The 12805-nt window shown below is 38.6% G+C and overlaps 2 protein-coding genes across 2 annotated transcripts in view; both read left to right on the top strand.

Annotated features, from left to right (window-relative positions):
- Positions 1-98: 98 nt before the first annotated feature.
- LOC140943489 (uncharacterized) lies at positions 99-3572 on the top strand. The gene is made up of 3 exons (XM_073392583.1): positions 99-137; positions 1181-1234; positions 2118-3572. Exons 1-3 carry the CDS (start codon positions 99-101, stop codon positions 3483-3485), a joined length of 1461 nt encoding a protein of 486 aa, XP_073248684.1. The 3' UTR covers positions 3486-3572.
- A 1179-nt stretch (positions 3573-4751) lies between these two features.
- LOC140942643 (E3 ubiquitin-protein ligase UBR2-like) overlaps positions 4752-12805 on the top strand; it is a 78736-nt gene continuing 70682 nt past the window's right edge. Inside the window, exons 1-11 of the mRNA XM_073391579.1 lie at positions 4752-5182; positions 6527-6605; positions 7427-7537; positions 8271-8401; positions 8794-8854; positions 9280-9360; positions 10106-10168; positions 10721-10844; positions 12070-12171; positions 12556-12592; positions 12711-12762. Of these exons, the coding sequence (XP_073247680.1) occupies positions 4854-5182; positions 6527-6605; positions 7427-7537; positions 8271-8401; positions 8794-8854; positions 9280-9360; positions 10106-10168; positions 10721-10844; positions 12070-12171; positions 12556-12592; positions 12711-12762 (1170 nt within the window). The 5' untranslated portion in view covers positions 4752-4853. The remainder of the gene's footprint in view (positions 5183-6526; positions 6606-7426; positions 7538-8270; positions 8402-8793; positions 8855-9279; positions 9361-10105; positions 10169-10720; positions 10845-12069; positions 12172-12555; positions 12593-12710; positions 12763-12805) is intronic.

Here is a 12805-nt window from a genome sequence, read left to right as displayed (position 1 = left end):
AAAACTTTAATGTACTATGACGTCATGAATTGTAAAATTCTAATGCCTCCTCTGCTGAATCCGAAGCCATAGAAGAACGAGATGTCCAATTCAAAAAAATGAAGGATGAAAAACATACAAATAGGACTGGCTATAAGGTTAGATTTGTTACACGTAAAATTCTACACTGTGGAACGATTCCTTACCGAACTGTACATGACCTCAACCTTTCTTACGTGCAAACGACACCAGCGGCGGCAGATGATGCGTAAAGCAAAATTCTGATTCTTGCTTGCATTTTGCAATCGAGTGAAACAGCGTTTTGTTTCCGCTTACGAGTCGGAAGCAGAAGCGGATTCGAAGAACTAAACCAATCACAAAGCGGGGATCGTGCATTGTGATTGGTTTATCCTTCCGCTGCTGCTTCCGACTCCGACAATCTGGTTTTCACTAGATCAGAAGCAGAACGTAAGCGACGGAGTCGTAAGCGGAGTCGGAAGAAATGGAAACGTTCTGATTCTTCTGACTCCGATTCCGTCGCGGTTATGACTCCGCTTACGACTCCGACTTCGACTCCGTCGCTAGAGAAAACCATCCGTATAAACGGGGGGTCCCGGGTTGAATTAAGAGAAAATATAAGGGCTTTCTTTCGCCAGGGAGAAAGCAAAGTGTCCGTAATAATGAGGTATCCGTTTTAAGCGAGTGTCCGTAAAGGGGGGTTTCACTGTACCAGGTTAGTTTTTTTTGTATGATGTTTTGAAGTAACATTTGCCTTGGTACGCGTACCGCCTTTTGAAATTAGAGAGCTTTTAATAGATTCTAAGACGAGAACGACTACGAGTAGGAGATTTTAATTTCTCAATACTATTAAAGAGGTGCACGCGCGTGAGCCAACGTCATTTTGGCGGGAAAACGTGGTAGCCGTCCAGCCTAGTCCCTAGGCGTTCTCTCTTGCCCCGTTGTCCGCGCGAAGTCTGGGAAAGAGCGGGCGAGAGAACGCGTTCTCGGCGTGTATCTCTCGGTGACGTCACAGCTCACGGTAGAGTCCAGGATTGACCGAGCCGAGAACGCCTAGGGACTATGCTGGTAGCCGTCATCATTCTACTACGAGTTTTAGCGAGAATGTCGTAGTAGCGAAAAAAGAAGAAAAAAGAAAAAAAGAAGAAAGTAGTTATCAACTGTCAGGAATTTTATCATTTAGGGATCGGAGAGGGCTCTACCTCCTTCAACGGAAATAAGCGTACTAAATGTTGAGGTGAGAAAAAGCACAATGAAGTTTTCGTCCTTGAATCTGAAGCTCTCTATTGCTGGAAATTTTGCGCCAGCTTCGTGTGATTATCGGGATCTTTGATTGTTTTTAAAAGACCTTGTCACGGTTTTCGACACCATCTTAACGAGTATTGGCAAACGTGTGAGAAATTATAGTGTTTGTATGAGAATCTAATGTTGAATAATTTCCGTAAAACGGCTGTTCTGAAAAACGATTGACTTCTAAACTAAAGCTACAAAACAAAGGATTGTACTAAAAAAAATTTGGGGGAGTACCTGTGCTTAAATTTCTCCAGAGGCTTGCTTTAGATTTTCCATATATTTGTCTGTAATTTTTGCCGAGACTTTCTTACAGACAAAAGTACAGAAAATTTTAAAAAGTGGTTCTCGGTCTTTTAGCGCATGTAACGCCCTCAATTTTTTTGAGTAGAATCCTTAGGAATGAAGCTTTAGTTTACAATTCATATTTTTTCAAGATAGCCGTTCTACGGAAATTGATGGTGTTCCATTTTTTTTATTTTGGTCCATTCCATTTTCTTGTGCGTTTTGTCACGTTAACATTTTGATTCAAAACATCATTCAATTTTTTTGGTGTATTTTATCTCTCTGTATATTATTTATTATTGAAGCATTATGGGGTACAGTGAGCAAGAACATAGCACAATAAACATCTTGTACTCCCTAAAAAGAATTTGCCATCTGACACCTCTGCCTCCACGTAACGCCAACCTCTCTACAACGCCCATTTTCTTCTGACCCCAAGGTGGCCGTTGTAGAGAGGTTCGACTGTACTTTGCAAACAATTCTATGATGCTCATAAATTAAACAAACAAGCCTTAACAGTATTTGTGTATACATTTGATTCTCAGGTTCTGCTGGTGACAGCAATATTCATCTGTGTGGAGGGCAATAAGTCGTTTTCAGCATTAAATACCACGTTTTATACTCATACAAAAAGTCTGAGTAATCAGAAGGTTGATAAAAACGTGTCTTTGAATGACATAGAAAACAAATCAGAGACTTCAACCGCCTGGGTGTGCAATCCATTTGCTCTACCATTATCCGAGGCTGAACCCGAGGGCGGTCCCGAGGGTGGTCCCGAGGCTGAGAGTGAGATTCCATCAGATGAACCCGGATCTGAACCAGAGGTCTCAGCCGAGGACTGGCCTGAGCCCGGCCCTTTCTGGCCAAAAGCGTACGAAGAATGGGGGATGGCTTGGGAGATGCACGTCTACGTATTCGCTGTCATATTTCTCGGGTTTGCAGTTTATTCATCATACTTCATCGGGCATGGACTCTACGCGGGACTCGATCAAAAATATCTGGGTTTCAGTTTGAACATTGTCATGTTAATTTTGGGCGCCACTCGTGCATTTGTGCTCTTTACAGACCCCTATCTTCAAGGAACCATGATAAACAACGTACATATCATGCGCGTAATATGGTCATTGGCAAGCCCTTGTCTCACATCAGCGGACTGTCTCGTCATACTCTCTCTAGTGGAGACAGCGAAAATTTCCCTCGGACCCCAAAGAATGCAAAATTTTAGCATCATTATTAAAATAATCCTACTTCACTTCGCTCTGGTACTGATAACAGACTTTGTCGTTTCAGCGTTTGTCGAAGCTAAGGCCATGCTTGTGTTTTGCCAAGTGTTTTTCATACTCTGGGGAACTGTACTCGGTATTGGTTACTTTATCCTTGCTTACAAACTAAATAAAAAGCTCTTCGCAAATAAAGAAGTCAAAAGTAAAAAGGATAAATTCTACATCTATCTCATCTACGCGTCAGGGGTCAACAACTTTGTTTTGTGTATCATGTTCATCTATTCTAGCGCTGGAGTATTTGGAGTTTACTCGGATGTGCAGTTTGTGGGGGCCTGGCCATGGTGGACCATGCAAACATGTTTTCGAGTGAGTGAAGTCTCATCTGCGATTCTTGTCTTTACCGTCAGTGCGAAACGAAAAAGATTAAAGAAGAGTCAAGGGGACAAATATAAAGATGCCGTTGGGGGTGATTCGAGCCAGGATCGAAGCCAGCAGCAGGGTGCATCTACAACAGGAAAGAAAAAAGACAGAAGGTTGAGCCTGTTCTCTCACTTGCACTCAGCAAAGGTGCATGAAAAGCCTGAAAACAACGCGAACATAGTCCGAAAAAAACTCGAGACTCAAACTGATATGCTTACTGACTTGCACGAGGCCAAAATTGAAGCTTACTATGCAAGTGAAGACGTATAATCTGCGCTTCGTTGGCCGCTCAGTTTTTTTGTTTTGTTCTCAAATGTGCTGATATTTTAAACCGGCAATAAAGATGTTATGCCGTGAGTCGGCTCTTGTACTATGAGTATAATCCTGGGGGTTTCCTCATTTGTCCTGTCCTGGGGTACATGCCGATGTGCCTCCTAGACTGACAATTCCTGCGTTATCTGCAGCAGCTACTGAGATTATGGCTTCAAGCTGCTATTTTAAAGGATCCTTAACAAGCAGGCCCCAGTTGTTCAAAAGCTGGAAAAAAAAAAACGGCTATTGAACAAAATGCAACCATAAATGCCTTTTAAGTCTACTGTAGTCTAAAAACAATACAAGAACAGGCTCAGGTTACTGGGTCAATGATATCGACATGTCACAGGCATTTTAATTTTCTAAATTTCGAACGAGTGGCCGTATTAACGGGGTGAAATTATAAGAGTCTACCAGGAGCCGATGCTCCTGAGTCTACTGTGTGGCCGTTTTGCCGGGTAGAAAAAAAAAATAGCTGTAATGACAAGGTGACCGTATTGTTACACTGTATGTCGGCCCCTTATTGCTCTTAGCCCCCGGAGGGTACTCCTGGGAATTCTACATGGGCGTGTGCCGCTTGGTGCTCCAAATTCTGACCCTATTTCAGACAAAAAATGTCATTATTCAAACCCGTTTTCAGACCTGACCTCCAAGAAATAACGTCATCATTACTTAGATTAGAACAGCAACAAAAAAGATTTCTTGAAATTCATTTCGAAATTGCATATTTTTCTTTCTTTCAGTTTGTCATTTGGAACTGAAATGATAAATACGTTCATACACTCCCGTAGTTTCGTCGAAAACCATACCCGATTCCAGACCAAAATAGGCAAAGCCTATACCCGTTTTCAGACCAAAACACCTAGGAAAGCCTACCCTTTGGGGCGGCAGATACCCCTATGACATATATAAGAGAGTACCCCCCGGGGTCTTAGCCATTTTAAACGAGACCTCAAGTTGCCATGTGTCCCATCGTGAGCCGTCTGTCAGTCTTACTTATAAAAATGAACCCGTCATTTTCCTGAAATACTCTAACAAATATTTCAGTTTCAGTCGCTTTCTCTTTTCAATCATCATTTTGTTTGTGTTTGAGTTTCATCGAATTCTTCCAGCTCAGCTTTCAGATTTTCACAGGTGTCGCAGAAAAAAAGTCGGTTTATTTTGTTTGCCATACATGACGTAACTACCTTGCCAGTCTGAGAATCACGGCCATGTTAATTTCCACAGAAATAGACCCACTGTTCGGCCATTGAATTCCTCATTTCGAAAGACACTGCCAGTTGAAGGTTTCCTGGGGTGAAAATAGTAGACAAGGAGTTTCTTAAGATGAAGGGAAACCCTCCAAGTCCCGATTCAGACTTCTCTGAACTTGGAAAAACATGGTTGAAGCGAGGGAAGTCTGCGAAGGACTTCAGAAGCATTTTTATGAACCATCTTTCGGAAAATGTGTTTAAATGCTTCGAAATGCATTCAGTACCCAATTCGAAAGCTCTGATAAACGAACAGAAATGTCAGAGGATGATTTTCTTGCCTCTAGAATACTATATCTGCGGCGAAGATCCTATCATTGGTCTTCAAAAACTGCAAAGTGCCAACTCACCATCGCAGTTATGTGGAAAGGTCTTTAAAAATGGAGAACCAACTTATTCCTGCAGGTTAGTGACTTCAATTCGAGTTAGTCGAAGGTTAGGTTAATAAATGGACTATCCTGGAAAATGCCAAAACGACTTACCGGTGTGTTAAGCTTAATTACGAAAGGGAAGTAAGCTTGAGCTTTTTTAAAGGTAAATTAAGTTGTTTAAGCTAAATTTTATTTTTGTTACGTCATTAGAATTGAAATATAAAGTCAGTATAACCTCCAAGATGAGAGATAGTTACGATTTATTATGTTTATGTTGTTGTTGTTGTTTTTTTTAATCAAGTATATGTAATTAGTACCTTTAGATTAAAATAATTAACTTTGAGCAAAATATTGTGATTTGTCTGTGGCAAGCAGATCAGTTATTAAATAATTGATCTGCGAGACACTGACAAATCACGATATTTTGCAATAACGGAGTTCAATAATTTTTTTATCATTCGATCACAAGTTTGTTTTTTTCATGAATATTCTTGGGAAGCGAAGCAATCTGCCATTTTCATGCAAGAGCGATCGCAAGAAGCAGAAAAGCACGGTTTCCTTTACGCATTTGCAGAATATTATTTGCAGCCAAACACTTAAAGCCAAACACAGTTTGATGACATTGGGCATGAGCAGAACAAATGTTGTAGGCAGTTATTTCCAGGTCAGGTGGTGGGCTCTCTGCCAATGAAAAGAAAGAAAAATTTGCTTCGAATGATAGTGAACAATCTTACATAATATGTACATTCCATTGAACAACAATAGACAGCCAAATACATTAATAACAGTATATAGGGAAGTAAAAAGAAACCAAAAAAAATGTACATGTTCTTGATCTCTTTTCCCTCATTTCAGTCACTGGACTATCTCGAAAGAATGCCGTGGCGCTTATTTAATCTCCAATGTTCTAATGTGAAGTTCACATCTGTACATGATATGGGAGACATACGTGTAGTGATAGAGACCTTAAGATACACCATTTCTGTGTACGGGTATGGGTAAATTACCTGAACGTGTATCTGTAAAAAAACCGGAAAAACAAATAGACGTGGTTGTCTATTACAAAGTATATAATTCCGTGGCAAACATGGTCGCCTACCTGTACCTGTAGGCAGAAAATGTGAATAAAGGAGAATCTGTATTTCTCGAACCCTCAGTATCCTGAAACTTCTGATAATTCAAGCCATAACCAACTTCCCTTCACTTAATTACCCCTGATTTTTTTAACCTGTCAATGATTTGAACCAATTTCCTTTTTCCCAGAAAGTTTAAAAAATCAAGATTCCACTGTGTATGTATCACAGCAGCTCATTAAGAAATGTGATACTTTATGCTCCAGCTTTGATCAATTTTTTTTGTTTTGAATCTGTTTTTGCAGAGAATGTGGTTATGACAACACCTGTGTTCTTTGTATTGACTGCTTTCAAAAAAGCATTCATAAAAATCATCATTACAAGGTACAATTTTACTTTTAAAGTGACAATTTTACTTCAACATTGCTACTGGTAAAAATTTTACTGTTAAAGTGACATCTGTGTCCACACGCGCTTTCAGATCTAAAGATTTTATTTATATATAAAAATCTACATTTTGAACCCTCTGAATATTATAATTTGCCTGAAGTTTAGCTAACTTTACCCACCTGTATTTATCTTAGGTTTTGGTATAAATTTAAATTTCTTATCTTAAATATCTTGTTTCTTATCATGAATACCTTTGTTTTGGACTTATACTGTAAATTTCCACAAGACATTAGCATGTTATTACCTAGGATAAACGACCCCACAACCTTTTCAACTTTGAAAACTATCGTTTTAAAATAAAGGCTTTGATTGATTGATTGACATCTGACTTTATACACTATCAATAATGAATTAAAACTAATGTTTAGATTATCCGGAATTGTAAACAGGTTGAACCAAAGAGTCCTGGTATAATTAGTTGAAATAAAAGGATTGTCTGAGTGTGTAAGTTATTATCAGAATCAGAGACTACACAGGTTGTCCAAACCTTGCTCACCACCAACAGCAGTCTTACTGAGGGTTACACTCACCTGGATAATCATGTTTCACATTAATGACATGTGTGATTAAGTAATGGTCCATGTAAGAACTACGCAAAAGAACAATAGGCCAGTGCAATAGCGGCAGATATCTTTTAGGTGCTAATTTCTCTAATCAAATTAAATTTGAATGCTCTGATTGGTCAATAGTCAAGGCTGTGCTCTAAGAAAAACTGAAGAGGTTTCTGTAGTATTCTTTAATTGTTCATTTTGCAGATGAATACATCTCAGGGGGGTGGAGTATGCGATTGTGGTGATGTAGAGGCTTGGAAAGATGGCCATGCTTGTGAAGTCCATCAGCAAGGACAAGATGAGGACATGGATGAGGTACAGCATATGTGTACTTCATATACAATAATACAGGATCTCTCCTAGAATGCTGGACACTTTTCTTCTCCATCTCTTTGCCTTTCCAAGTTGTTCACCGTTTTTGAGGATTTACAGCTATATGTAAACAGCCATGTCACTCGATATACATAGTGCAGAGTAAACTAGGGTCTTTCAAAGTTCAAAAGTGTAAAGATGCCTAATATCATAGGTGACAAATTACACCTTAATTTTCGCGCAAAATTTCAGCATTAATTAATTTTACATGTGAAATTACAAAATTGCCTTTGCAACCTTCTGTATGTCTCAGTGCCAAGCGGATGGTGATGAAGTTTTAAATTAATGTTATAAGTGAAGATGTCAGGGCATTAAAAGACGCTTGAGAAAACCTAAACATATGAAAGAGCACATCAAGAAGGATTCTAATAGGTATTTTGTCCAAAAATTCTGAAAATTCTGAACTTAAGCCAAATTTGAGCTCTAAACGTTTGAGAGAGTGGAGTTCCCGATTAACAGGATCCAGGATAAAAATGTCAAAAGTCCTTGATTGCTAGCGTAATTCGTTACCCATGATATGAATAGGTAATCAATTGGTATACTCGTGAAATTAGGGAATTGTAATAATTATTTCACTCATCACCATTTGATTACACATACAAATTAGCCATTGATTAGCGTGAAGTCTCAGAGTAAAGGTAACAGTGTTTTGGTGCCTTGTTTCACACTTATTCAGGACCCAGTGAGTAAATTACCTTCAGATTTGCTTGTTCGAGGAAGTGCTGTCTGTGATGTTGTTTTAAACTACTGCATTGATCTCATCTGTTGGGAAAAAACAGATGAACTTCCAAGCTACCTGAATGTCTCGTAAGTACTGTCTAAACAATAATATTGTTATTGACACCTGGTAGTTGTGGTAGATAATGTTTTATGGGCCGACTTGCTTCAAATTGGATAGTATTTTTTGAGCCCTGTGTTATTGTACAGTGTATCTACCAGATGCCAAACTTCATCCAGTCTTGCCATTGTTTGCTGTGCCCACTTTTGCCAAGAGTCCTGTCAAACTGGAATTTTACAGTGCACTGTAGGATTTTATGTAATACCAAAGCCTATGTCCTACTAAGACAGAACAAAACTGTGGTCATGCTCAATGAAGGAGGCATTATAAGGGTTCAATGAAAATTGTGCTTGGTAGGTCCGGGAATTGTGGGTATCTTTAAAAGTGACATATTATTGACTTTTCATTGATCTTTTTTTAGTTGCAATGAAGACATTTTTGCCACAATGTTGTTCAATGATGAAGTACATACTTATGAGGAGGTATGTTAAAATTTAAAAGAGTTCCAGTGAGAAAAACTGTCTGGAATAATTTTGCAGCAGTTGATTATGAACACCAGTTGGCCTGAGAGATTGCAACTTACATTGTATTGGCCAAAAATGGTGTTTTGTTGACTTTGCAAAATTCATGCCCTTCTTACGCTTCAAAAGTTGTGAGGACTTGAAGAGTGGGTGCAACACTTGCAGCAACTTTCATCATTAATCGAGGAAGTTGGGAATTCCTTTTATTTGTGAGAATTAACTCCAAGGGCAGGAAAGGGGTTTAAAGACAAGTTTCTTCAACCGGCTCTTTACATTTCCAGTTTTACAAACTATACAATGTACATGTATGAATATTGTTGTTTGAATGTGAAGTGGTTTGAAATTAAAAAGTACTAAATTGAAAATTTGCCTGTTATTCTTGTCAGGTTATAAGAACATTACAGCAAGCTATCCCAGAGTGCTCATCAAATCAGGCTTTAGCTTATGCAAACACTGTTGACAGGGAGGTGAGGGAGAAATATTACAGTAAAATATGGATGTTGAGTACATGCGTATCAAGAATTGAAATACCAGGCCATTCATTCTTTGTATACATTTTTTGCTGCATCAAATGCTGAATACTGAAAGGGCATACATGTAGCAGTACATGCAATACTAATCTTAAATGAGACGCCCTGCATTTTTGCTGGTTTGATGGCTGCTACTCTTGTACACAGTCGTGTTTCCTTAGATATTTTGTTGCAAAGAGCTGGGAATTGTACAATTGGCTTATTAAAGTTAAGATCAGCTCTTTCAACTTTTGAACTTAAAGGCAACACCCTCTGTTGTAGCCTGACTGAGAAAAGGGCCGACATTTTGCTAAGTCGCCACTGGTTTCCTGTATGAGGACTGACTGGAGAAAGTCCATACTGATGATGTGTCACTTCCCTGATCTGAGTAGTGCTTCTGATTAGTCACTGCTGTGAGGGAAATTTGCTTCAACCAATCTGAAGCACTACCAAATTCTGGTCAGTAACATCTGTGGTTGTTCCTTGGGTGTCATCTCATGGGGAAACCAACTGGTGGTGTGATGCATAACGTTGACTGTTTTCTCAGGCTAGGCTACTTCTGTGGGTTAACAATGCTAGTGAGCAAAAATGCAGATGTATTTGATGAGGTCTGCCAAGATTCATCTATCGCAAGTTACATAATCTTCCTCATTTTGAATCATCATCCTCGCCTTGTTAATAAGTAATGTTTTTCACGATACAGGGAAGATCAATTGTGAGGTCAGGGAGTTATAGCCAATGTGAGCAGTCCAGAAAAATAATCAAGGTGAGTGGTGTTACATCTGATCCTATGCATAATATAGCTACCTTTTAAACTACCAATTTTTTTGGTGGCCATTGTGTGAAGGGGGCTGTTTTGTGGAGGCAGGTGTGTATTACAGGTCAAAATTAAATGCAAGTTGAAATTTTTATCCTAGATTGATTCAATATTTTCTTTGTCTCCTAGTCCTAATTGTTTGTGAATTAAGGCTAGGAAAAGAAAGACTTACTTACTCCTGTCACAGTGAAATAAGCTAGGTTAAGTAAACAAGGTTTCAAATCCCTGGATAGAAAACTTATTAACATACATAATTAATAAGCCATCACTTGATAAAGATTCAGTGTTGGATTCGGAAGCTTCTGTCTGCTAGTAAGTTTTTTCCTTTGATTTGACACCTCGTAAATAGTTTAAATAAACTGCATTTTTTATTTGCTGACATGGCCTTTTTGTAGGTTACTTACTTGGTACATTTTCTCCTTTGAGACAATACAATGTAAATCAATCCAAATTCTCATAAATGTTATGACACTGTTTTTATATATATTTTTTGTATCACAGAGTGGTACATCGGGTCCCAGTCGTAAGCCACTGAAGTGCCGTGTTATGCATCACAAAGTCATTGCCCATCAAATATTTGCCGTTCAGATGCTTGGGTGGTTAAACAAGATTGCAGTTCATTCTGGTTTGTACTTCAGTTTACCTAAATTGTGTTTTGAGTTTCAAGGCATGTACAAGGTTGAGGATTTTTTGCTTACAAGTTGGAGAACAAGGCAAACATGGGGTTCAAAGATGTAATGGACTAAGAAATTGTAGGATTTTATCAATAACTGTGTGCAAAAGATGGTGACAATTTTTTGGCTAAGAACCATTTTAAATGATTGACTTTGGAGAAGCAGGCCAAAGTCATAATTCTATGAATGCTCATTCTTGACTTTGGAATTAAAAATTATTTGAAAAATGTATTCTAGTCTATGATTGATGTGAGAACACTGAGAATTCATTGCTGATGAAGACTGTGCAATACGGTCAAAAGCTACAGCATTAAAAATCTGAGACCTTTTGAGACTAGAATTTAGTTTTCATAAGGCCAAACTCATGTAGAGGATGTTCTGGAAGTGGAAAGACTGAGAATAACATTCATTTACACTAATAACTTTTCAAAAGTACTTCCCACACACTGTTGCTGTAGCATGTCTAAGAGGCTGGAGAAGAAGAACATCCTTGGACAGAAGCCAAGAAAGTTAATCTCGAATAACAGAGTGACTGGGAGATCCAGGATGAAGTCGTTAGGCTCTGTTGATGGAATAAAATATGACTCAAGTGAATAAGAGATGGGCTCAGGCTTTAGCCCAAAACTTGTATTTTCTTGGTGTTGCAGACTGCTCCTACCACCAAATGACATAATACAAAATATTGAGAAGACAGTGAACAACTACCCTCTCCAGGGGTGGAACCAGGATTTTTTTTAGGAGGGGGTGCACTCGTCTCTTGCTCTACTTCAACACCAATAAACCACATAGTTTTTTTTTTTTGCAGAATACCAGTTGTATTAGAAAACCGCAGGCCATCTAAGGGGGGGGGGGGGTGCACACCCCCTGCATCCTCCCCCTAGATCCGCCCCTGCTCTCCACAACACAAAAGCAAACCAACAACAGTTTTCGCAACACCACGAAACACCTGTATTGTTATCAAAAATTTGCTGGCAACATCATGGAGGCAACTATCGTATCCATTGGCAATCAAGAAACTCTTTTAAGATGGATGTTAATCATAGTTATACACTCATTTAGTTTTTGGAAAATCTAGTAAAGACACCTTTAAGAGCGATACACCCTTGCATGTGTACAGTTATCCTTTTGATTAGCAAACTATAAATGTAAATAATTTCAGTCTCCTGTCTTTTCCAGATGGTCTCAGGAGAATACTCTGCAATACTGTGCTTGAATCTAAAGACGAGGACACAGATCTGCTTGGGAGAGTTCTTTTAGCTGATTCTACTTTGTGGAAAGGTAATGTAACTTGTTTTTGTCGTGTAGTCAAGCCCATCTTTATGACATTATTACTAACAGCGTAAGGTAAAACGTGCGTGAAAATGTTTAATTGACTCACTGTCGTCATCATCATCATCGTTATCATCGTCATTATCATTAGCGTCATCATTATCTTTACCATCATCATCATCATCATCATCATCATATCATCATTGTATTCAGTTATTTTTGTTAACATCATTCTCATCATTAGCACTACAAGATAATAATGTGATCAATCATCTTTGTATTCATCGTCATGCATGTTTGTATCACTTCCTTGTAAGTACAAGGGACAGAAGAATCGAGTGGTACAGTGTAGCAGCAATCTTTTTGTGCTGACATTTGGTTTTTATCTAACAGTTGCCAGGGCACACTCCCACAAATTGTTCATGAACACGTAAGTACAGAATTTTCAAGGTGTCTGTGATGATTATTCATTTTCAAAAATAAACCTTGATCCAAAGTTCATACTATGGAGTGCCATTTTAGACTTATGTGAGGTTTATTTTTTGTAGAATGTTTATGGATCCTGTGGGAAAGAAAGCCTTTGCAATTCATTTTACCAAGGTACATACATGTGCACAGTGTGGCAACATTTGTACTTTATAAC

This window comes from Porites lutea, chromosome 7 (genome assembly GCF_958299795.1).
Source record: "Porites lutea chromosome 7, jaPorLute2.1, whole genome shotgun sequence".
Lineage (NCBI taxonomy): Eukaryota > Metazoa > Cnidaria > Anthozoa > Scleractinia > Poritidae > Porites > Porites lutea.
Note: the sequence above shows the minus strand (reverse complement) of the source record. Positions and strands in the feature narration are given on the sequence as shown.